The sequence below is a fragment of the Hyaena hyaena genome, unplaced genomic scaffold (genome assembly GCF_003009895.1).
Source record: "Hyaena hyaena isolate Hyena2069 unplaced genomic scaffold, ASM300989v1 scaffold_10, whole genome shotgun sequence".
Taxonomy (NCBI): domain Eukaryota; kingdom Metazoa; phylum Chordata; class Mammalia; order Carnivora; family Hyaenidae; genus Hyaena; species Hyaena hyaena.
In genome coordinates this window covers 3,105,003-3,129,707 of record NW_024080642.1, presented here as the reverse complement: position 1 = coordinate 3,129,707, position 24,705 = coordinate 3,105,003, and the positions used below count along the sequence as shown (strand labels likewise).

Below are 24,705 nucleotides of genomic sequence, written 5' to 3'. Positions count from 1 at the left end.
CTGGTTTCCTCTTCACGTTTGTGAGCGTGAGATGGGGACTCACAGGGGTCCCCCTCGAAGTCCAGAGTGCGGTTTCAGGCCAGGATTTCAAGCTGGCCTTTTCTCACATAGACATAAAGCCAACGACCTTCTTATTACTGTTGGGGCCCCGGTGCCGCAACAGAGGTTGTTGACCTTGGCTCCTAGGAAACATTTTGTTCATCCTGGCCTCATGGGCGTCTTTACACGGTGGGATCATTCATTGCTGGACAATATAGGAAGTGCTTGGGCAGAAATTGATGAGAAATACCAGTGAAACCAACACTGGCTGAAGTAAAATGTGCTAAGAGCCCTGTGCTGATGTTAGGGCCCCCGGGTGGCTCAGTCACTTGAGCGTCCGACTCTTGGTTTCAGCTCAGGATCTCACTGTTCGTGGGATCGAGCCCCACGCTGGGCTCTGTGCTGATGGTGCAGAGCCTGCTTGGGTGCTCTTTCTCCCTCTCTCTCTGCCCCTCTCCCACTCACGCTCTCGATCTCAAAATAAATAAAACTTAACGAAACGTGCTGATGTTATCAAGGCGCTAGGCTAGGGCTGTGGGAATCCTGATTCCTGTGCTCAAAAGTCACGTTTTCTTGCGATTTGGGTTTTGATAGGGTCTTCGGAGAGGGAAGGGCTGCCTGGGCTCTCTCAGGATGGGGCAGTCCTGAGACGGGAGGTGTCAGTGCAGAGAGGAGAACATTCTCTTCTGCTTGGCATTTGGGTGGGGGTGAGGGGGGGATTGGACCATTCCCCTCTTCCCTCATTAACTTAGCTTCTGATCATGGGTGCCTGGGTGGCTCAGTCGGTTAAGCGTCCGACTTCGGCGCAGGTCATGATCTCACAGATTGTGACTTCCAGCCCCACATTGGGCTCTGTGCTGACAGCTTGGAGCCTGGAGCCTGCTTTGGATTCAGTGTCTCCCTCTCTCTCTGCCCCATCCCCGCTCATGCTCTCTTTCAAAATTAAAAAAAAAAAAATTTAAAAAAACAAACAACTTAGCTTCTGCTCAGCCCCAAGGCCTCTGTCCTCAGTCTTTGATGGCATATGGGCTGCGTGGGCTGTGTGCAGGTCTTCGACGCCCGGAGCTGTTCCACTGCCCAGGAGATGTTCGATCACATCTGTAGACACGTGCGTTATGCTACCAACAATGGCAATATCAGGTGGGTGCACCTTTTCCTAGGGGTACGGCGAGGGCCCACCCTGCCCCCTGAGTCCGAGCCAAAGGATGCAGATGGGTTTTGGGGAGGTGTCTCTGGCCCCAGGAGAAACCAGGGAGATAGAGAAGGGAAAAGGACTCAGGCTTCTTTGGAGAGCCCCAGTAGTGAGAGTAACCTCCAGGAGCTTAGCCCCAGTCACTAGCCCATGACCTTGATTTCCTTCCGACTTAGAAGCATTTGGAGGGGATGGGGGATCTTTAAGAAGCAACTTCTTCACTGCTTGGTCAGGCTTCCCATTTTATATAGAAGAGATGAGAGATTGGCTTGCAGCTCAAGGCCCTAGCGTGTCATTCTTCTTAGAGCCAGGAGAACCACTTTTGGTCAGGAGCCCTTCCTTCCCCCCTTCCCTTTTCCTATCCCCGACCAAAGAGGTCAGGGCCACTAGGACTGAGCAGTTCATTGGCCATTCATCCATTTTGCTGTTCAGCAAACACTTAGTGCCCACATCACGGGGCCTCAACCCACGACCAGGCATGGCAGTGGGGTGGGGGGCAATGCAGAGGTGACTAAGATCTAGGACACTGCCCCCGCTCACTGTGAACCTGTGCCTGGCACTGGACAGGCATCCAGCCAACTGGGCTGCAAGAGCAATGTGCAGCAGGGGAGAAGGCTGGGAGAGCTAGCCCTGCCTGAGGGATGGGGGGCTGCTCCCTGGAGGGGGCAGTCCCTGTACTGTTCTTGAAGGAAGGGGCGGGGCTGGGAGGAGAATCAGCGAGAGAGGGCCGTGTCAGGAAGGGGGGTCAGGTTGCACAGAGGCCGTGAGAGGAGTTCGGTTCCGCAAGCGCAGGTGCAGAGCTCCGGGAGGGGCGGGGGGGGGGTGGAGAGGGGCGCCTTGGAGGCTGGCTGGGAGCCCCTACCAAAGCCACGGGGTAAACGGCGCTGTCTTTGTCCTGGCGAAGGTCGGCCATCACCGTGTTCCCCCAGCGCAGCGATGGCAAGCATGACTTCCGGATCTGGAACGCCCAGCTCATCCGCTATGCTGGCTACCAGATGCCCGATGGCACAGTCATTGGGGACCCTGCCAGCGTGGAGTTCACCCAGGTATGGGGTCTGGCCTTGCTGGCGGACAGAGTGGGGCCACAGGGGGCCCGGGTGTCCGGGGGTGTGCACTCACCAGGCCCGCCTTGCCCCTAGCTGTGCATCGACCTGGGCTGGAAGCCCAAGTATGGCCGCTTCGACGTAGTGCCTCTGGTCCTGCAGGCTGACGGCCGAGACCCCGAGCTCTTCGAAATCCCGCCTGACCTTGTGCTCGAGGTGCCCATGGAACATCCCAAGTAAGCAGGCCGAGGGGGCCGGGGGTGTGTGTTAACACGGATGCTCCCTTCCTTTCCTTGTGGTGATCCCAATCCTCAGGTCCCCCCACCCTCTCCCCTGAAGCCCAGCCAGCAGCAGCTGGCGCCCAGAAGGGCTGGCTTTCAAATCATGCCTTGTCGACACCTGCGCAGCAACCATGGACTTAGGCCTTGGGCCTCTGACTTACGAGGGGATGTTGATGCTGAAGGGGAAGCAGAGGCTTAGACTGATGGGGCCCTAAGAACTTGGGAAGCAGTGACCTTGGGACGGGGACCCTCAGAAGGCTCTGATATCCTCACACTGAGCAGCCCAGGCCTCTTGCCTTCCGGAAGCCAGCTCTCTTAGCTGGGCCTCAGCTGACTGTGGTGAAAGCATAGGGCGATGGTGACTTCCGGAGCTCATCTGGTTCAGTCCCTGCTCCAGGCAGCTCTGATCATCACAAAAATACCTCTCTCTATTTGAGACTCACTGTGTAGCAGGCACCGAGCTATACTCTTCTTTTTGGCCCTTGAATATACTGAACTCCGTCCCACCTCAGGGCCTTTGCACTTGCATTTCCCTCTGCCTGACATGCCTTTTCCTCAGAAAGTTAAGGATTCATTTCTTCTTGACACTGAGGTCTGTCCTGAATGTCACCGCCTCTGAGAAGCCTATCCTGAACGTTCCATCTAGAGCAGGGACCCTCACCCTCCATCTACCACATCACCTTGTTTTTATTTTTCTATTTATTTATCTATTCACTTATATATATCATCTAGTCTAGTCTGTAAGCTCTTTGAGAAGGGGGATCTTGCCTTTCTTGTTCAGCCATAGACCCCTAACCCCTGGAAGGGCACCTGGCACATGGTGGGTGCTCAATTATAGATATTTCTGGAACAAGTGAATTTACAGAGGAGTGACACTTCACTATAATCCCACGAGTGTGATGCTGTTAATCTTTATTTTACTGGTGGGGCTACTGAGGCTCAGAGAGGCTAAAGAACACCTTGAGGTCACACAGCTGGGAAGGCAGAACTCGAACCTGGGCTTCCTGACACGAGAGTCCTTACCTGCTATGTAACATTGGGCTCTCAGTATTTAGCACGGTGCCTGTTGTATACTTGTTGCTTTAATATATGTTTGCATGAACGAACGAGTAAATGAATCCATAATGAATGAATGATACGTACTCGGCCCAGGTCACCTCTCCAGGTTGGAAAGACTCCGAGAACAACAACTTGGAAAGGGGTTTCCTTAGCTGAGTCTTTTCCCGAAGGCTTTTTTGTGTGTTGGGTGGGGGAGGGGGGAGGACAGGCGGGAGCACAGGCCTCAGTCACGTCTCTCTGCCTCCCTGCCAGGCATGAGTGGTTCCGTGAGCTGGGGCTCAAGTGGTACGCCCTGCCCGCCGTGGCCAACATGCTGCTCGAGGTGGGTGGCCTGGAGTTCCCAGGGTGCCCGTTCAACGGCTGGTACATGGGCACGGAGATCGGGGTCCGGGACTTCTGTGACGTTCAGCGCTACAACGTGCTGGAGGTAATGGGTCCGACCGGTGGGGCCGCTGCGGAGGCGGGCTTGTGCGGGGGGGGCCCTGGGGGCCGACTCGCCCCGTCGCTCCGCCTCTGCAGGAAGTGGGCAGAAGGATGGGCCTGGAGACGCACAAGTTGGCCTCGCTCTGGAAGGACCGTGCTGTCGTCGAGATCAATGTCGCGGTGCTCCACAGTTTCCAGGTGCGTCGCGTTCTGTGGGTCTGGGGGCTCTCTGATGAGCTGGGCGCCTTGTGCAGGGTTCTTCCCCAGACAGTGCGGTCCATTCTCTCAGGCCTCAAACAAGTAGCGAGCACCCGGTTTGTGCCAAGCACCTGGCCAGGCGTGGGGGGTGGGGTGGGGTGCAGAGACACACCCTCCTACTCGGTCCTTGTCCATTTCAGAGCTTGAACACTGACTCGGGTCCCTCCCAGTGGCTCAAAGACTTTCCTCCTGAAAAGTCTGCCCCCCCCCCACTTCCGTATCATCAGTATCTTTGTCTCTGCTGATCATTCTCAGCAGTGGCCGACAGGTTCCCATCTCAGAGAAATAATGGGCCAGCTAACCCAATAAGTCCCCCCGCTACTACCTAGTTTTCTTGCGTTCATCTACAGCCAAACCACTGTAAGGTCTCACTGTACTTCCTCATCCTCCAGCCTCTCTGGTGAGACTCCATCCTCTGCTGCTCTTCCGGTCACTCGGGAATTCTTGTGGATTTCCAGGCTCACCGGGATGGTTCCTACCTCAGGGCCTTTGCACTTGCTTTCCCCCCTGCTTAGAACACCCCTCCCACAAGTCATCCCATGGCCGGCTCCTTCCCTCCATCCAGGTGTCTGTTCACTTCCTTGGAGTAGCCCTTCCTGACCACACCGTGTAGACGGCACCCTTCCCACACCTCCATTTTGTCCCTCTCTCTTCTTCCTTTACCGCTGTCTTTTATTTTTCTTCGAATTCTTATTAGCTCCTGATGTGACAGAGTACATCTAGCTCTTGCCTTGCTGTTGGGGCCGGGCCTTGCCTCTCTTGTTCACTGCTCTACCTGTAGAGTCTGCAAGAGCATCTGGCCACGGTAGATATTGAGAAAACTATGTACTTGAGTGAGTAAATGAGAGCCCACATCCCCACGGGCAGGCGCTGCTCTTTCTTCCCTATACCGAGCGAATGCACCCACCCCTTGGGCCCACGCACAGGTCTCTTCTTGCGTGGAACTGAGCCCTCTGGCCTGTCTGCTGCTCTCACTCATATGAATGCTCTCCTTCCTTTTGGGAAGGAGGCAGAGGGTGTGTGAAGATATTACTTTAGAGGCTGAACCCCCCTCCACAGAGCTGGCAGAGACCTTAGGGCCAGACCACTAGGAAGATGGTCATTCATTCACTCAGCAAAGCATACTGAGCCCTTCACATGGGCCGGGCCCTGGCCCTGGCCGAGGATGTGAGCGGTGAACAAAATAGACAAAAACCCTTTCCTTGTGCAGTGGAGAGGGAGTCGACGTTAAACAAACACCCAGTAAATATTTACAATCACACTGTTTCCCAGGGCTGGGCACCCCAGAGGCAGGTCAAGTTTGTGCTTGATTGTCTGAGGGTTGGGGGTGTTGAGGGCTCTGAGATGGAACAGGAAGGGCTGGCGCAGCTCAGAGGGACCCTGCTGGCCGTGGGCCACACACCCTGACTCCTGGGGGCTCTGCACACCAGCCCCGACGCCGTAGGAGGCAGATCTGTCCCAGCAAATCTGCCGATCCTCAACTGTCCCCTGGCCACTGCTCACCACCCCCTACCCCCCACTGCTTGAGAGTCTCCAGGACTTCCTTGTCACCCCCCTTCATGATAAACTTCCTCATCTGTACGACGGGGACAAGTAATAGGTCCTCCCTCAGCAGGTTATTGTAAGGATTCGGTGAAAATGCACACACACCATTCACCTGTGCTGCGTGGCCCGTAGCGAACACTCCATAAGCAGTCGTTTTGTTGTTGTCGTTATTTATTATTACCGTCATCAGCCTCTCAGCTTCAAACGGGCCTGGCGCCCAGGGGTTGCTCGTTCACATGTTAAGATTTTAGAAGACCTGTGAGTCCTTCTGGCCTCGATCCAGGCAGTGTTCTTGTCGTCCCCCGGGAATGCCCGCCCCTCGCCTAACTTGTGCCCATCTCTCAAGACTTGCCTCTTCTTGGACGCAATCTCTGGAGTCGCCTGTTCTCCTCCAGGCCTCCGTCTGAGCTACCCGCCTCTGCCCTCCGTCAGCACCTGTGCTCACCTCCCTCAGACCACGTGAAAATGGCCAACCTCCTCTGCCTCCCCTACCTAGAGTGTAATCTAACGCCAAAAAGGGGCCACGTTTTCCCCCCGTAATGCCCGTGCTTTATGCCATGCCTGCCGTTGATAGAAAAAAATAATAGCAGCTGACATTTATTGCACGTGTTCCGTGCTTTACTAGAGTGTGAGCGGGAGAGTGGGGCAGAGGGAGAGAGGGCGAGAGTCTTAAGCCGGCTCCATTCTCAGCTTGCAGCCCCATGTGGGGTTTGATCGCACGACCCTGGGATCGCGACCTGCGCCGAAATCAAGAGTCGGATGCTCAACCAACTGAGCCACCCAAGTGCCCCTAACTTACCACATCCTTCCAGCGACCGTATGGTGTAGAAACTGTGACCATCCCCATTTTACAGATGAGGAAACAGACTTAGTGAGGTTCAGGAACTACTAAGTCAAGGTCACGTGGCTAATGAGAGGTTTAATCATGACATTAAACAAATGTCTCCTGACTAAGTGAGTGGCCCCAGACACTGAGAGGTGCGGCCGCCTTTGTTGGCTCCTTCCAGGAAGGCCCAGACCCCTTGGCTTCTAACTTTAGGATGTGGGACGTTGTGCTGGCTCGTCTTCCATACGCTGCGGATCCCCCAACCCTTTGTCCTCTTCAGAGATGTCTGGTTCCTTCTTGGGGGAGAGAACCCCATCCTTGGGGAAGCGACTCTTGGAACCTTCTACCAACAAGTGGCAAAAAGACACTAGGGTCGGGTTTGTCTGCATCCAGAGGGGCCATTTCTGGGGAGCTCGTGGAGGCTTGTAGGCGTGGCCTGAGAAGCTGACACTGGCCCTAGAGGGCCAAGGCGGGGGGCACGTGACCTCTGGGCCGACCCACGACCGTGGTGATTTTTGGGGCTCCTTTGGAGGTTCTGAGAGCGCCTTCCCTTTGGGTGTTTATCTTCAGCAGCAGGGAGGTGGCCGGGAGGAATTGCTGTCACAGTTTACCGATTGCCAGGCCTCCCGCAGTCCCTTTGCTGACAGCCCAAACGCCTGAGTCCCCCTTCCCCTGCCTCACCCCTCCCTTGCCTCCTTCTACTTCTAGAAGCAAAACGTGACCATCATGGACCACCACTCAGCCGCAGAGTCCTTCATGAAGTACATGCAGAGCGAGTACCGGTCCCGGGGGGGCTGCCCTGCCGACTGGATTTGGCTGGTGCCCCCGATTTCTGGAAGCATCACTCCTGTGTTCCACCAAGAGATGTTAAACTATGTCCTGTCCCCTTTCTTCTACTACCAGGTGAGGGAGGGCCTTCCCCCACCGGGTGGAGACAGTGTGCACGTGTGTGCGCTTGTGCATGTGTGTACACGTATGCGGGCACGTTCATGCTCACTCACGCAGGACACACGGGGCAGGTCGGGGACACACAGGCCTATTGCTAATGCTTCTCGGAGTGCTGGCCTGCATTTGTCCCTTTCCACAGAGAGTGCAGCTTAAGGAAATACCTTTTATTTCACACTCCGAGCTCCATCGCTCTGACTTAAGTTAAGCTGGAGGCCGGCCACCGTTGCCCCAACCTCAAAAACACTCGCACCCCATAAGGGTGAAGAGTTGGGCTCGCGGCTCAGACACCCCCGCGGGCGACTCTGCCGCTTCCTAGCGGCCCGGTCGTGGGTGGGTCATTTCACCCACGTGAGCCCTGATGCTCTCACTGTGCAGACCCCGTGAGCGGGTACCTGCGCAGCCCAGAAGGCACCCCATGACTGTTCCCTGTTGAAACCCATTCCCTTTATGTTGTCGAGGGCTTCGGCTAGATCCGGGGGACAGCTTCCTTACCTGATGATGCCGAGTCGGGTGACTGACCGCCAGGGACAGTCTGTGGCTGTTGTCACAGCACCTCATTTCACTCAGAGCTGTCCGGCCTGGACTGTACATCACATGCTCTGCCCCGTGACACTAAAAACGGAAGAGGAGTGGGGCCTCTTCCTTCCGGGGGGAGGGGACACTAATGGCCGCCTTGTATGTGGAAGCTCCAAGCTGGGCCCTAGAGTCACAACCCTGAGGGAGACAGAGCCCCGGGGCTCCCTGCCGGGGCACTCGGGGACCCCCGCCTCACAAAGGGCACGAAGGGTCCTCTGGCTCCCTCGCGTCCCCACGCCCCGGCCGCACTGGGGCCCACCTGGCCCTCACAGGTGCCTTCTCCTCTGAAGGTGGAGGCCTGGAAAACCCATGTCTGGCAGGATGAGACGCGGAGACCCCGGAGAAGGAAGGTTCCGTTCCGAGTCTTGGTTAAGTAAGTGGGAGCGGCCGGTGCTGACGTCCTCACTGCAGCCCGATCTTCTAGTCCACCTGCCCTTCCAGGCCTCGAAGGGCGGGGAATAGAGAGAAGCGATGTCTCTATGGGGCCGGGCTCGCAGAGGCCCAGACGCGGGTGGGGGCCGCGTGCCGCTGCCGCCCCCACCTTCCCTGCCCTCTGTTTTCCCACGGGGCCGAGTCGTGGGCTGAGCGGGTGAGGGGAGGAGAAGGGCCGGGAGTCAAGGCCGATACCTGGTAAGAAACGTGGCTTCTTTCCCCTCAAACTGCCACGCTTTGAACGCTGTCCCTCTCCCGTTCCCCTGGGCCCCCGTGTTCCCCTGGAGGGCGGAGTCGGCACAGCGTCTGTCTGTCTGTCCTCACAGAGCTGTGCTCTTCGCCTCCATGCTGATGCGCAAGACCATGGCGTCCCGAGTCCAAGCCACCATCCTCTTTGCGACGGAGACGGGAAAGTCAGAAACGCTGGCCCGGGACCTAGGAGCCTTGTTCAGCTGTGCCTTCAACCCCAAGGTAGCCAGCTCAGCTGTACGCGTGCCCTCTCCTCTGCCTGGGCGCAGACACGCTGGCCAAAGTCTCTGCTCCTGAAGGTCCCAGAGCCTCGGGTGTGCTGACATACATTGTAAACCTGTGTCCAGAGGTTCCCAAACTCCCACAGCAAATACGATTGTCAGAGTGTTCCGGGGAACACAGTTTGAGAAACACTCTCCTAATGCCCATCTCAAAACCCACGAGCTGCTGTCAACGAATTTTATTCACTCAATACCTTCGCTGCAGGCTGCAGTGCTACATGTGGGGCGCGGGGGGCAAAGGAGGAACAAGGTGCAGGCAGATGAGACAAAATCCCAGATGGGGTTTCATCCTTCATTGGAGGCATCCCGAGGCTGGGCCCCGGGTAGAACGGCGAGGCAGGGACGCGTTTCACCTGAGATGAGCTGCGGGCAAAGCCTTTGGGTCCCCCTCCTCCGGGCTGCCTTGTGCTGGGCGTGGGTGGGGCAGGGGGACAGGTGATGCGGGGGGAGGGGGCTCCTGGGAGAGGGAAGGGAGGCACGGGGCTTCCGGGGATGGCACGGAGGGCCTCAGCCCAGGAGCCGAGGGCTCATGTCCACCCTCCGTGCCGTGCAGGTCCTCTGCATGGACCAGTACCGGCTGAGCAACCTGGAGGAAGAGCAGCTGCTGCTGGTGGTGACCAGCACGTTTGGGAACGGAGACTCCCCCAGCAACGGAGAGGTGGGTGGCCCAGGTCCCCAGGTCCCGGTGGTCGGGGGGTGGGGGGACGAGGAGGGCCCGAGAGGGACAGGGAAAGGATCTGGGAGATTCAGCGTGTCCTAAGGAGGGCACGTGGGAGTGAGTGCTCAGAGCTGCGTAGTGCCAGCCGGCTGCCCTCGTCCTTTATAATTATCACCATATGTATATGGTGCCTTTCCTCTGCTCTGTATTTTTAAATTGACCCACCTTTTTAAACTCAAAAATTCACCTTAAAATTTTTTAAATGCTTACTTACTTGTTTTTGACAGAGAGAGAGAAAAAGGGAAAGAATACAAACGGGAGGGGCAGAGAGAGAGAGAGACACATACAGAATCCGAAGCAGGCTCCAGGCTCTGAGCTGTCAGCACAGAGCCCGACGCGGGGCTCGAACTCTTGAACTGTGAGATCATGACCTGAGCCGAAGTTGGATGCCTAACTGCCTGAGCCACCCAGGCACCCCTCAAAAATTCACGTTTAAAGGAAACTTTATGTCACTCCCATGAATAGAAGGCCAACAAAACATAAATCCAGTGAAAGCCAAACCAAGTTCTTGAATTTTAGTTAGGTACCGTTGCCTGGCCGGGGCTTGCTTTGTTTTTTAAAATGAGTAATGGGCAAGGATTAGAGGTCTCCGGGCTCCCTTAGCCCCAAGCAAAGACTCTCCCTAGTTGTCATGAAGATAAGAATAATAATCGAAACAGGAATAATTTTTAAAATTTTACAGGAAAGAGAATACTTTCTTACCATGTGATTTGGCACTATTGGTGCTGGGTCACGTTCCACCTAACATTATCTTGAGTCCCGGGGCGCCTGGGTGGCTTAGTCGGTTAAGCGTCCGACTTTCGCTTAGGTCATGATCTCGCGGCTCGTGGGTTCGAGCCCCGCGTCGGGCTCTGTGCTGACTGCCAGCTCGGAGCCTGGAGCCTGTTTCAGTCTGTGACTCCCTCTATCTCTGACCCTCCCCTGTTCATGCTGTCTCTCTCTCTCCTAGAAATAAATAAAACATTAAAAAAAAAAATTATCTTGAGTCCCTTGGAAATCAGGGTAATCTTAGAGAGTATGGGTCCCCTTGTCATTATTACCAGGTTCCTGAGAGGCAGAGAGGCTCGTGCCCCCTGAGGAGAGCCTCTGGAGATGTTCTGCTATAAGGCAGGCCCCCCTCTACCAGAGCTGGATGGGGCTGGGCCTCTCTAGGTCCCCCACCAAGGGTCAGGCCCACCTGAGATGCTACGGCTGAACTGGTCCCCAAGCCCCAGCTAGCTGGTCCCGCACAGAAACCAACTTCCGTTTGCAGATCTTGAACCTTCTTCAGCCAGATGTGGCTGCTCTTTAAACGGGCTGCCGGAAGGAAAGTAAAAGCAGTACGTACACTAGTCTCGTTATGAGGAGTCTGTGCTTCTCTCTCTTTCTAGAAACTGAAAAAGTCCCTCTTCATGCTGAAAGAGCTTACCAACAAGTTCAGGTAAGGCTTTCCCCCACGCCCACTCGCCCAAGTCCTGCCTAATGGACCTAGAGTCTGGGTGCCGGGGAGGAAACGGGCTGTGTATAAGGGGGTCTTTGCCAAGATATCCAGGCACAGAGAGATCCTGTCCTCAGCGTGTGTCGCTCTCATAGGTCTGCAGACCAAGCATGGGATTGGTCACGGGAGTTGGTGACAAGGCTCGGGAGTTAGGGAGGACCAGACGGGGGCGTGCGCTGGCCGGCCCTGCGCCCCGCTGTGGGGGGAGTGTCTGAGGCCGGCGGTGCCACATGATGCCCGTGTGGCTGGGCCCACCCCAGACTCCCCCGTGTGTGTCGTCCTCGGGCAGGTATGCCGTGTTTGGCCTCGGCTCCAGCATGTACCCTCGGTTCTGCGCCTTTGCTCACGACATCGACCAGAAGCTGTCCCATCTGGGGGCCACTCAGCTCGCCCCCACAGGGGAAGGGGATGAGCTCAGTGGACAGGAGGAAGCCTTCCGCGGCTGGGCCGTGCAAACCTTCAAGGTCAGTTCTTAGCTGGAGCCGCCCCCCGGCATGGACAGGGCAGCCGCAGCCCTTTCGTGCCCAGGATGTCTTGTGCCGGCCGTCCTGGGCGGCATGACACCTGCCTGGTCCTGTGGGCGTCGCCCTAGGTGTGGCCTGAAGGCTCAGGTCACTGCCGCTCTCCCCCAGCCCCCCAGAACTCCACTGTAAGCATGCACCCCTAGATGGAGGGACACGACTAAGACACCGCGCTACCCTCAAGGAGCTTCAGTTTAAGGTCTTTCCCTCTAATTATTCAGGTCACCTCTTGATGACTTTGTCTTGTGTCAGTCTCCCAGCCACAGTGCGCGTGGGGACAGGGACCATGCCGTCGAGTCCTTTGGACCTGTGGCCTGCCCCCCCTTCCTGATTTTAGAGAACTCCACATTTGAGCAGAGTGTTTGACCCAGCGGTGCACTTAGGGCCCCTGGTTCCCAGGCCTCCCTGTGACACCCCCCCCCCCAAGAACACGGGAGTAGTTCAAGCTCATGGTGTGGGCGTGGGTGAAGTGAGATACTGTGAGCCGTAGCATTCATAACAATAGCAGTAGCGACTGTGCGCCGAGCCTGGCCGCCTCTTTGAGCACCCACGGCAGCCCAATCATGCCCATGTACTTAGTAATCATGGGAAGCACGTCACTGATTTGTAAGGACCTATGAAACGGTGGCCCTGATGGTGGTGATGTCGAAGAGGATGACCGTGGCGACGGTTAACGCTGGTCTGCCCCACCTCCTCCCAGGCAGCCTGTGAGACGTTCGACGTGCGAGGCAAGCACCTCATTCAGATCCCCAAGCTCTACACGTCCAACGTGACCTGGGACCCACACCGCTACAGGCTCGTGCAGGACTCACAGCCTCTGGACCTCAACAAAGGTACCCGCAGCCCTTCCTGCGGGGACGGCGGCCTCTGACACCGAGTCGGGGCTCGAGGAGACCACTAGGACCCTCAGAACAGAGGCAGCTGGCCTTGTTGCAGCCGGGAGCCTGCCGGGTGCAGGACTGGAGAACTCGCTTCATCCCTCAGGGAGCCTGTTTCAGGAGGAAGCCCCGGGCGGGTGACAGAAAGGGCAGCCAGCACGACCGGAGGGCCTCCTGTGTGCCAGGCACTGTGCTGGGCGCCTCCCCACCCCCACCCTCAGTGAGCCCTGACACTCATCTTGTAAGAAGGGCACAAAGACCAGGGCTCCTGGCTGGCTCAGTTGGTAGGGCAGCTGACTCCTGATCTTGGGGTTGTAAGTTCGAGTCCCGTGGTGGGGGTGGAGCTTACTTTAAAAAAAAAAAAAAAAAAGAGGAAGGGCACAAAGACACTGATGTTTGGGGAGGTGACGCAAGTTGGTAGCCTGTGGCCGGGCCGGTATTTGAGCCCCAGCTGTGCAGCTCCGACGGCTGCCGAGTATTGTCAATACCATCTTGTGGAAGCAGTCCCACGCTGCCGTCCGTGACTCGTGACGGTGGCTTCTAGACCCTGTGCCTCGGTGATTCCTCTTTTCTTGGACCATGAGCACAGCAGCCCTTAGTCTCCCACATGTTTAGGACACCCCCGGCTTCAACTAGGCTCTCCTGCAGACCCAAGCTATGGGGGAGACCATATCTCCATCTTTGGGCACCTCATGCGTTTCCCAGCACTTAGCAGCAGCACAACTATGCTCTGTCTAAGCAAGGGTCTTTCTTTGTGATTCAGAAACACAGACTGGGGCGGAGGGGGAGGGAGAAAGGACAGAAACCCAACACCATCACAGCAGGACAGCCCAAGGGTAGTGTCCGGGGATAACGGACTCTGATACACGGAGGCTGGCCCCAGCGACACTTCAGAGCCACTTTGCCATGTCTTCCTCTCTGCCCCCCTCAGCCCTCAGCAGTATGCACGCCAAGAACGTGTTCACCATGAGGCTCAAATCACAGCAGAACCTCCAGAGTCCGCAGTCCAGGTAAGGGACGCTGCAGGCTCGCCTGAGTGACAACCCACGGATTTACTTTAGTGAAGGAAAGACCAGAACAAGTCAGTCTTTGAAAGGAGGGAAGTGTCCCCTGGTAATAGCAACGACGTGACAACTTCGTTAGGACCAGCTGCCTGCTAACGCCTGCGACCTCCAGCGCCTCTAGGTCTGGTCTCCAGTAACCGTGGGCCAGTTCCTCAGCTTGAGAACCGGCCACCTGCTCTACCAACCTGTCCTTTGTCACTAAACCCTTTCAGCAAAGGTGGTGGGCGAGAGAGACTCACACCATTTGGCTCTTTCTTAAGAATGTTCAGGAAAACTTTTGTCAGGGAAGGGCGTTTCCCTGCCAGGAGAAACCGGTGTTCTGGATTCCCTGGAGGTGGGCTGTGCTGTCCCCGCCCCCACCCCCCAATTCATTAGGAAAACTGGGCTTTGTTCCGATTAGAGCCAGATTTGTGCAGGGATTTGTGCAAGAAGGGGTTTTCCTAATGCGAATCTCTCCCAGTGCGATGCAAGCCCGCGTGGCTCTGAGGTGTAGTAAGGGGAGGGTGTGGCCCACCCTCTCCCCACAGAGAAGCCCCAGGCCCTCCTGACGCCCCCGGCCTCGGGGCGGTGGGGGGGATGCCAGCGACCCATGCTCACGGAACTGGGCAGGAAAATGAAAAGAGGGCACATTTCCTGGGGAAGCTGGCGCGCCCATCAGGAGCCCTGGCGGAAATCCTGGTGGCGTCACCAGAGGCTTCTCTTTCCCTTCTCCAGCCGCGCCACCCTCCTGGTGGTGCTCTCCTGTGAGGATGGCCACCGGCTGAGCTACGTGCCCGGGGAGCACCTCGGGGTTTTCCCAGGCAACCAGCTGGCTCTGGTGCGAGGCATCTTGGAGCGGGTGGTGGACGGCCCTGCACCCCACCAGCCCGTGTGCCTGGAGACCCTCAGCGAGAGCGGTGAGCTGCGCACGGTGGCCCCAGCAACGCCCCCAGCCCCGCTGACGGGCTGGTCCCGCGCCTGCGCTCTGGGCAGCTGGCCCCGTCCTCCCTGCCGCGTGGGTGGGTGGGCCGCGCAAGCCCATGCTAATGCAGCTTTGCCAGCAGAAGGGACGCTTCTTTGGGACATCTGTCCAACCCAGAGACTGGGGGGTCTTTTTCCCTTCATTCATTTGCTCACCCAACCACTTTTTGTGTTCATTGATGGATTCACTGATTCTTCCATCGAAATTTCAACTGGTCGCATCTATATACCAGGCAGGCCCTGGGCGACAAACATGAATGAGGCTCAATATCTGTACTCAGAAAGCTCACTACTGAGTACGGAGGGCAGATCTGCAAGAATATTCATCACCACCACCACCATCATCCCAACAGTAGCGGCTGGCATTTGTTGGGTAATGACTAGATGCCCTCATTTACATGCCCTGCCTCTTCAGTCCCCACAAGAGACATGCTTGTGCCGTTTGCCTGAGGACGTAATGGAGAAATGTGGGAACAGTGTAGAAATGCTGTGCTTTGAAAGTTCAAGTCCCTGATCTGGCACTTACTAGCTATGTGACCTTGGGCATGGGAGTTAACGTCTCGAAGCTTTCTTTCTTGTCTTTAAAATGAAGCTAAAAGAGCCATCTTTGTAGAGTTGTAGTAAGACTAGATGATTAGGCGCACATGTCCCCTTCACCATAGTTCCTGGCACCGAATAAATGCAGGGGCAGAGGAATGTGCGCTCCCTGTAGGTTAATGAACGTCTGTCCGGAAGCTCAGGGAAGGGGTTAACCATGCCCTGGGAGCCTCGTGGGGTCCCAAAGTTTTATCACCTCCTCGCGCATTCACGGCATTGTGATTTCACACTGCTTATCCACCGAGGGCCTCACTTAACCCCACCTTACCCTCCTGGTCATCCTCACCTGCAAGGTCTGGAACACCCCCTTCCCCTGCTAAGGTGAGGCCCAGTCTGTGGGGTGAACACAGCACAGGGCAGAGGATAGGTACTAGGAGAGATAAGCTCATGAGATCAACACTTGCGAGCCTCCCAGCCCATAGGACTCGCCCTCTGGCCTTCGTGATAGCCACGCCTCCAAACAATGTGGGCCCCTAGAGACAGCAGCCACAATAGGAGAAGGAGGGTCATAGGGGCAAAGTGTGATGTTGTCCCTCGCTGTCCAGGAGAATGTCCTGTGACTGTAGGAAGACAGATGTGTGGTTCTTCAGGCCTGAGGTCTGGGTGAAATTACATAATACTAATATTTTTACCTACTACTAAATACTGATGTCTGTTTTTTAATTTTATTAAATGTTTTTATTTCTGAGAGAGAGAGAGATGGCATGAGCAGGGGAGGGTCAGAGAGAGAGGGAGACACAGAATCTGAAGCAGCTCCAGGCTCTGAGCTGGCTGTCAGCACAGAGCCCGATGCGGGGCTTGAACCCACGAACCATGAGATCATGACCTGAGCCGAAGTCGGGCACTCAACCGACTGAGGCACCCGGGTGCCCCTAAATACTGATATCTATTGAACGTGTATGTGCCAGACACATAACGGTGCTTCTAGAAACCCAATGACACAGGGTTTGTTACCACGTCCATTTTACAGAGACAGAACCAAGACTCAGTGTGTCCAGTCTCCTCGCTAGTAAGTAGGGAGCCAGAGTTTGAACCCATGTCTACATTATAACTGCCCCCCATACTGCCTCTTGAGACTTACCGCTTTACTCTGGGCTGATTTGCTGTTCACCCAGTACCTCTTGGTATAGCCCCAAGGGGCTGAAGTCACAGGCTTTTCTCTAAATGCATAACTGGTCTCTGGGTCAGTCTTTGGTGAATTGAGTTACTGCAAGTCTGTAGTTCACCTGTGGTTGTTTTGCAGAAGTACCTGTCTGAACCAGAGAGGGACTGAAGTCTGGTGCACAGTTAATTTTTCAGGATCGTGTCAACCTGGGTGCTCTTTAGAGGGCTGTTGCTCAGCCTTCCAAGGCAGCCCTAACTCTGAGCACCACTTTCTTGCATGTGAATTGGGCACATGAGCACTTTCGCTGTCCCTGGAGACACAAACTCAGTGTCTTCTCTCCCCATAGCTGGAGGGTGGAGGGTGTTTTCCCCAGAGGCCTCATCAGGAAACCTAAATGAGGGCTTTTTGCCATCTTGACTCCTTCTTTCCCTGTCCAGGAAGCTACTGGGTCAGAGACAAGCGGCTGCCCCCATGCTCGCTCAGCCAGGCCCTCACCTACTTCCTGGACATCACCACCCCCCCTACGCAGCTGCTGCTCCGCAAACTGGCACAGCTGGCCACGGAGGAGGCAGAGAGGCAGCGGCTGGAGACCCTGTGCCAGGTAAAGGTCGGGGCTGGTGGGCGAAGGAAAAGCAGGGTCCTAGGATGAGGGGAGCCAGAGCCCAGAGCGAGTCCTTAAGCTACAAGGAGAAATCCTCCTTCGCTTTCCAAAGTGAGACTTGTCAAAAGCCGGTGTGAGGTCCGCCTCCCCTCCCATCTCGTACTAGGACACAGTTGCTTTGAGCGATTGGAATTTGTCTTAGTATCCGCAAGGTACTACCAAAGTGCACTTCATTAGAAATTAGCCAGGGGGCGCCTGGCTGGCTCGGTGGGTACAGCATGCAACTTTTAATCTCCAGGTCATGAGTGCAAGCCCCACATTGGGTGTGGAGCCTACTTAAAGTAAAATAAAAATAAAAATAAAAATAAAAATAGAATAGAATAAAAATAAAAGGGCTAGAAAATGAGAGCCACTCTTATCTTTGTATATTCCCGAAACCTGGAATAAGCCTGGAACTTAGGAAGTGCTGGAGAATGGGTGGTGAGGATGAGCGGATAAATACACATAGTGACAGATGGGTAGTTGAATTAAATAAATTAACGAGAGGATGCATTAACTCATTGGCAACTTGCTAGGCCCGTGGCTTTGCAAAAGCACTGGGTGGCATTATTACCATGATCTTTAGCGTCGATTATCTTGATTCCCACCACGTCCACTGCTATTATTCTGTGGCTGCTCTGGACTGACTTGGCACATGTTCTCCCATTTAATCCTTTCGATATTCTCCGTGAAGCAGATGATTCTATCCTCATTTCACAAAGGTTAAGTGATTGGGACAAGATCCCACAGCTGGTAAGGGCATCCATTCAAGATTTGAACCCAGGCGTGTATGACTTCAAAGCCCTGTCTGCAGTTAGATGATAATAAAGATTTGACTCCTGCCCAACGGTGCCGTTCTAAGCACCGAGATCAGATGAATGCTACTCACTGACCTGAGTTCCTCCAGGAAGGGACCATCTTCTTTCTCTCCAGCTTGGTAGTCTCAGCACCTTGGACAGCGCCCGGCACTTGGCCGTGTGTGACGGTGTGAATGCGCAAATGAATGAATGCTGGATTGTGACTGCCTCCTGGCTCCCTGTGGGGCAGGTGCCAGGAGTCACACTGCCCTTGGCTTTCAGCCCTCAGAGTACAACAAGTGGAAGTTCACCAATAGCCCCACATTCCTGGAGGTGCTGGAGGAGTTCCCGTCCCTGCGCGTGTCTGCTGGCTTCCTGCTCTCCCAGCTGCCTATTCTGAAACCCCGGTACTACTCCATCAGTTCGTGCAGGGCCCGTACACCCACGGAGGTCCACCTCACTGTGGCTGTGCTCACGTACCGCACCCGAGGTAAGGCTGGGAGGGGCTCTGGAGCTGTCCAGCTCTGCTGTCCTGGGCAGCTGTTCAACATCTCTGAACTGTGGTCTCTCCTCAGCAGTTAAAAAGCCACCCTCCAGGGGAGCCTTTGTGGCTCAGTCAGTTGAGTGTCTGGCTCTTGATTTCGGCTCAGGTCATGATCTCGCAGTTTGTGGCTTCAAGCCTGACATTAAGCTGCCAGCGCAGAGCCTGCTTAGGATTCTCCCTCCCTCCTTCTCTCTCTCTGCCTCTCCCCCACTCACTGCCTTGCTCTCTCTCCAAATAAATAGATGTTCAAAAACCCCTACCTCGCAGAGTGTTAATAACAATAGGAGGTGTGTGGGAGGGATTACTATGAACCAGGCACTAAGCTAACACTTTTGTATAACCGTACATGGTAACCATGGGAGATGGGGGCTGTTTACATTTTACAGGTGAGGAAACTGAGGCACAAAGAGGTTAAGCCGCAAATCACACTGTTAGCAAATAGAGAACTGAGGTTCAAACCCAAGCAGTCTGACTGCTGAGTCTTCCCTTCTTCGCTCCACTGCCCTGCTACTGTTGGGACAACTTCATGAGATCAAGTGTAGAAAGCACCCCATGCTTCCTGGGAGCCCAGCGGTTCTTCTATTCCTGACAGTCGAGCCTGGGTTTAGGGGCAATTGTGCCTTGATTGTTCACTCAGTCACTCACTCATTCAGCGATGGTTTATTCCATATCCTTCTATGCTTGGCCTGGTGGTGAATGTGGAAACAAAACAGACAGTTTCTGCCCTCATGGAACATCCCGTCTAGAGAGGGCAGCGAAGAGAGACTCGTAGCGATAGACGGTTGTCATTATGCAGGTGCTAAGAAGGAAAACACAGGGTGCTCTAGAGCAGAGGGCTAACAGATGGGCTAACATAGACCGAGAGGCCCACAGCCTTGTCTACTTGGACTTGGGCCTCCGCACTGGGTGAACTGTACCCTGTAACTGAGCATTGCCTGGGTTGGTACAAAGCACAGTCACACCATTTCTAAATGCTGGGCAGAGACTGTCTGGTCTGTTCGAAAACATCTGCACAGGCCAAGTCTCAGTCCTCAGGCAGGGAGAGGGGAGGTGGGGACATCATGTGAGAGCGGGATTCCATTCAGAGGGGAAAAGGGCCTTCTCAGGCTGGTTGGGACAGCTTTAAATGCTGGGCCTTTGGGAAGGGAATGTAGACCAGAGAAAACAGGGGTTTCCACAGGCCCAGGAGGGGCCGCTCGGGGAGACAGTGAGATGTCAGAGCAGACCAGAATGTTCAGGAAGCCAGCTGTCACCCAGGGTTCCTACCAGCAAGGGCTTTACCTCATGAAGACACTGTGGGGCAGTGACTGTGGCCACCCTGCAGGGCCACTCTGTGCTGTGTCATCAGAGCTGAGTGGCGGACCAGGAGACTCCCTGGAGAAACTCTTGGAAGGAGCTTGGCGTAGGAGTCAGGGAACCTGAGCAGGGGCCTGATTTTACTGCTGCCTGAGTGACCTTGTACAAATCACGTTCCTTCTCTGAGACTCTGTCTCTGGAGGGAGAGACTTACGAAGTGCCTGTCAGCTCTCCCCGCCTCCGCTGCGTAGAGGGCGGACCGCAGGACGGGGAGAAGGACTGGGGACACTCCAGGAGGCTCATTGCCATGGGAGGAGCCTCTGGGACAACTCACCCCCGGGGCATGGGGGATGATGTTGGTCACGTCTCTGTTCTCCTTGCAGATGGCCAAGGTCCCTTGCACCACGGTGTCTGCAGCACATGGCTCAGCGGGCTGAAGCCCCAAGACCCAGTACCCTGCTTTGTGAGAAGGCAAGCACCCCCTCCACCCTGTCCATTGTGGGACCGCTGGCCCCTGGGAGCTCTGGTTTGAAAGGGAGGCATCTGGGACTTGGGTGCCATGCTGGGCCCCTTGGCCCATGAAGAAGGCATTGGGGTCACCCTGGGCCTCCCCGTTCTGTCCCTGGCAACAGAGCGTGGCCAGGTCTCCAGCAGACACAGGGATGATAGCAGTGGGGGTGGGGGTCCTGAGAACAATGAGTATCAGCCCTTTTTCAAAAGGAGCCCAGGGCGAGGTGGTGGTGTGCCCGGACAGGGGAAATGAAGCGGCCTACAGGACTTGGAAAGTCCCGTTTGAGCTCGTTGCCCCCTCCACCCTCACACCACCTCCCCCAGCTGCACCCCCACTTCCCCAGCCTCTGCCCAGCATGTGCGTCCACCCCAGGGTGTCTGAGGACTGGTTTCTTGATCTGTCCCCTTTAGTGTCGGCGGCTTCCAGCTGCCCGAGGACCCCTCCCAGCCCTGCATCCTCATTGGGCCTGGCACAGGCATCGCCCCCTTCCGCAGCTTCTGGCAGCAGCGGCTCCATGACGCCGAGCACAAAGGTACAGTGAGAGGGTTCCCGGCGGGCGGGGAGGGGACTCCAGGTTGCCTAGCATCTCCCGGAGAGTAGAGCGGCAGCGACCGGAGGGGTGTGCCCCCGCCCACAGACGTTTCCTTGCCCCTCTCCCACTTGCCCCAGCCTGTGTGGACAAGCGATCTGAACGCCCCAGGCCTCAGTTTCCCCATCTGTAAAGCGGGGACGATACTAGATCCCAAACTTGTGGGCGTGAAAGGAGAAGTCAGGTTGGTCGCTGGGCTCGGCAGGCCCTCTGGTGGCCATCCTGGTAACTGCCGCCTGCGGGGTCCTGCAGGGCTCCGGGGCGGCCGCATGACCCTGGTGTTTGGGTGCCGCCGCCCCGAGGAGGACCACCTCTATCGGGAGGAGATGTTGGAGATGGCCCAGAAGGGGGTGCTGCATGCGGTGCACACAGCCTATTCGCGCCTGCCTGGCCAGCCCAAGGTAAATGCGGCCGCTGCCCCTGCAGGGGGAAGGGGAGACTTTAAAAGCTCAGTCTGGCGGGTGCCCCGGTTCACCACGAACAGCCCCTCGCTCTCAGAGCCTCCGCCTCAGCGCTGAAATGCAGGCGGGTCCACAACCGCAATGCTGTGTAGCTGTCGTGTTCACTCTGTCAGGAGAAGAGAGGGGCCCCGGGACGTTCAGGACCAAGCAGGGTCACATGGTGGGTTGGACCCCAGTGCCCAGCTGACCAGAAGTGATCCCCCAGGGTACACGACTGCCTGGGAAGAGGTGGTCCGGGCCGGCTTTATGGTCCAACACCAGGCCCCGTTGACGGTCCCTGCCGCCCCGGGGGGTTGGGACAGACCCCTGCCTCAGCCCCCATAAATTTGTTCCAGCCAGGCTCCTCCCGGGCCCAGTGCTCAGTGTCCAGTGCTCGGGTCACTGGGCATCTTGTATGGAGGGAGAGCAGACTCCTAGATTTCTGTATAGGTGGGGGGCCCCAGGCCCGTGCCCTGCTCTGAGTTAGAGCGGGGATTCCATGAACTTGGCACTGAGAGGCTGCCTTTACTGGGGTGTAGGCAAGGGGTCCTCCAAGCCCAGGCAGGGGGGGGTGGGGCTTGACCGATGCCTCTTTGAAGCATGATGAATTTAAAGTAAGTGCAGACGTCGGCTTCTTGAGAGCAAGGCTTGGGGGGAGGGGGGCGATGCTCATCTCTCTGGCCGCAGCCCAGGCCTAGGCTGGGCGGGATGCAGGGCACCTCTTCCTCCTGAACCTGACCCTCACCCTGCGGCCCATCATGTCCCCTCACCGCCTCCGCCCTGGCCCGCAGGCCTGACTGTGAGCCTCACCCCAGCCCCCCGAAGGAGGGGCCCGGACCCACCACGTCTTCCGGTTTCAGGTCTATGTTCAAGATGTCCTGCGGCAGCGGCTGGCCAGCGAGGTGCTCCGCGTGCTCCATGAGGAGCAGGGCCACCTGTATGTCTGCGGGGACGTGCGTATGGCCCGGGATGTGGCCCTTACCCTGAAGCACCTGCTGGCCGCCAAGCTGAGCCTGAGCGAGGAGCAGGTTGAGGACTATTTCTTCCAACTTAAGGTACGGTGGCTGGCGTGTGAGTCTGGGTGGCAGGTTGAGGACCCGGCAGGGGGATCAAGACTCGGAGAGTCAGGTCCAGGGGAGTCCTGAACCTCAAAAGAACCCTACAGGTGGCTGGAGGTCAGCGAGATGGGCTGTTAGAAGGCTTGAGCGTCCGTCCAGGGCTGGCTGCTCAGTTAGACAAAGGCTACTCGTTCGTTGCTTGACGCCAAGACTTCTCAGAGCCGCTAGCATGTGCCGCGGCTCCTCGAGGCCGGGAGAAAGGACCCAGCATTTTCCGAACATGTCTCTCTCAGAGCCTGCACTCCCCGGAGCCTCTTGTGGGACAAGCACGAGGCAGGCTGGGGGGCGGATTGGGTGGCTCGTGCCCGCACAAGTGCTGATGGGAGGGAGAGTCCAAGTGGGATTCAGGTGTACTGCAAGTGTGACAGTTGTGAAGGCAGATAGCTCATGAGCGGACCCGGGGTAAGGATGCCGGGGAGCCCCAGGGGCTCGTCCCAGCCTGGACCTGAGGAGCGGGCCGTGGCCGGACCAGCAGCGCTCACCCGCTGGCCTGCTTCCCCTTAAAGAGCCAGAAGCGCTACCATGAAGATATCTTCGGTGCTGTCTTTCCCTACGAAGTGAAGACGGACGGGGCCACAAGGCAGCCCAGCAATCCCCAAGTGCCAGCAGCCCATGGGCCACGTGACAGTTGCTGCCACGGAACTTAATGAGGGAGCCAAGCCTCAAGTATCTGAGGTCATGGGGCCTGGAGACAGGGAAGGAAATTCTAGCCCTGAGCTTCACGTCTTAGTTCCCCAGCTCCTTCCCCACCAGGCCCTGTACTTGACCTGCTACCAACTAGCAGCCTGCACTGAGTGGAACCTCTGGGCTCCCCTGAGCCCACCCCTCCCGGGTAACGGACAGCGGGGGCTTCCTGGGTCCCTTGAGGACTGAGTCTGCAGTGCCGGGCCCACCTGGTGGGTGACCAGGACAGAATCTTCTTCGGATTGCAGCCCTTTCCATGACCCCCAGGAGGCGCTGTCATGCCACCTGTATTTAGCGCACCCCCCCCCCCCACAGTGTACAGTTATTTATGCCTCTGTATTTAAAAAGAAACCAACCCCAGCCTCCTCTTAAGGGCCACTTGGGCCGCCCCTGTGTGACTCCTTGATGGAGGTATTTATATGAAATACATTTTATTTTAACCACATGGTATGTGAGTGTGGGTGTTTCGTAGGGAAAGCCACTGCGTCATAAAGAGCTAGGGACTGGGGGGTGGCATAGCGTGGACAAAAGTTCCCCCATGGAGGGACAGGCTGGCATGACCACACTGCCTCTCGGAGATGGTGGCGGTACGTGGAGTTTTGTACAATCTGAAGACTTGTGAATGGCGGTGAGGAAGCAAGGCTCACCCGTGGGGCTAGGGCTGGGCAGCACGGGGCATGCCTCACCCGGGCACGCCTCACACGGGCACGCCTCACACAGGCACACTCACACGGGGCACGCCTCACACGGGGCACACGTCACACGGGCACACGTCAGACAGGCACGCCTCACACAGGCATGCCTCACACGGGGCACGCCTCACACGGGCACGCCTCACGGGCACATCTGACACGATGCGTGTTTCACTGGCTCCTGGGCTCACTTCTCCCCTCCCCCTACTCAGATGGGGTGAGGAGGGGACAAGGGGGCACGCCAGCCGCAGTGTCCCCGCAATGCATCTGAACAACGTGGTCAAGAACACGGTCACCTAGACCAGCGCCTCTCCCCTCGGAGATGCACACAAACCACTGGGGTCTTGTTGCCACGCAGACCCATTCTGGAGCTTTCTACCCGATTCTGCCCGGGCTCTGCCTTCCTAACAAGCTCCCAGCTGCTGCTGCTGCTGCTGCGGGTCTGAGGACAGTGCTCCGAGGCCCAGCCCGGTTCCAGAAGCTCTGGATTCTTGATGGAGTCAGCAGGACGGGCTGGCATCGTGTGGGCACACACCGGCCCTCCTGCACCCGCCCTGGGGCTCGCAGAGCCCCGCACACCGAGCCACTCTCGGCACCACGCCCCAACCCTGAACGCCGGCACCCACGGTGGCACAAAGACAGGTGTCCGCCTGAGTCAGCTTCTCCAGAGACCGCACCGGCCACCTCCTCCCATGGGGACACTGGGTCTTGACAAGCCATCTTGACAAGCCGTCTGGCCCGGCCCTTGAGGAGGGAGGCTCCGTGCTGGCTTGGCCGGTTACCGAGCTTCCCGCAGCCCAGATTCCTGCCCGCAAGGCCTGAGCCCGACCCACTCTCCCCCACCGGTGTAGGCTGTGTGGGGGACCCACGGGGAGCAGGTGTGAATGCCGGGACCCACCCCATCAGAGCGAGCCTGTGCTCT

At 56.9% G+C, this 24,705-nt stretch overlaps 1 protein-coding gene across 3 annotated transcripts in view; it reads left to right on the top strand.

Moving 5' to 3' along the window:
• Positions 1 to 23,528, top strand: part of NOS2 (nitric oxide synthase 2) — a 38,873-nt gene extending 15,345 nt beyond the window's left edge. For all 3 annotated transcript variants that reach the window (XM_039253847.1, XM_039253833.1, XM_039253839.1), the window contains 21 exons: positions 1,088 to 1,179; positions 2,136 to 2,277; positions 2,371 to 2,510; positions 3,867 to 4,041; positions 4,134 to 4,235; positions 7,375 to 7,569; positions 8,481 to 8,563; positions 8,949 to 9,093; positions 9,706 to 9,810; positions 11,241 to 11,290; positions 11,637 to 11,811; positions 12,569 to 12,701; positions 13,678 to 13,756; positions 14,525 to 14,706; positions 16,910 to 17,073; positions 18,192 to 18,399; positions 20,133 to 20,220; positions 20,671 to 20,792; positions 21,102 to 21,250; positions 22,150 to 22,344; positions 22,914 to 23,528. In XM_039253847.1, coding sequence (XP_039109778.1) covers positions 1,088 to 1,179; positions 2,136 to 2,277; positions 2,371 to 2,510; positions 3,867 to 4,041; positions 4,134 to 4,235; positions 7,375 to 7,569; positions 8,481 to 8,563; positions 8,949 to 9,093; positions 9,706 to 9,810; positions 11,241 to 11,290; positions 11,637 to 11,811; positions 12,569 to 12,701; positions 13,678 to 13,756; positions 14,525 to 14,706; positions 16,910 to 17,073; positions 18,192 to 18,399; positions 20,133 to 20,220; positions 20,671 to 20,792; positions 21,102 to 21,250; positions 22,150 to 22,344; positions 22,914 to 23,054 — 2,865 coding nt within the window. In that variant the 3' untranslated portion in view covers positions 23,055 to 23,528. The remainder of the gene's footprint in view (positions 1 to 1,087; positions 1,180 to 2,135; positions 2,278 to 2,370; positions 2,511 to 3,866; positions 4,042 to 4,133; positions 4,236 to 7,374; positions 7,570 to 8,480; positions 8,564 to 8,948; positions 9,094 to 9,705; positions 9,811 to 11,240; positions 11,291 to 11,636; positions 11,812 to 12,568; positions 12,702 to 13,677; positions 13,757 to 14,524; positions 14,707 to 16,909; positions 17,074 to 18,191; positions 18,400 to 20,132; positions 20,221 to 20,670; positions 20,793 to 21,101; positions 21,251 to 22,149; positions 22,345 to 22,913) is intronic.
• The last annotated feature ends 1,177 nt before the right edge of the window (positions 23,529 to 24,705 follow it).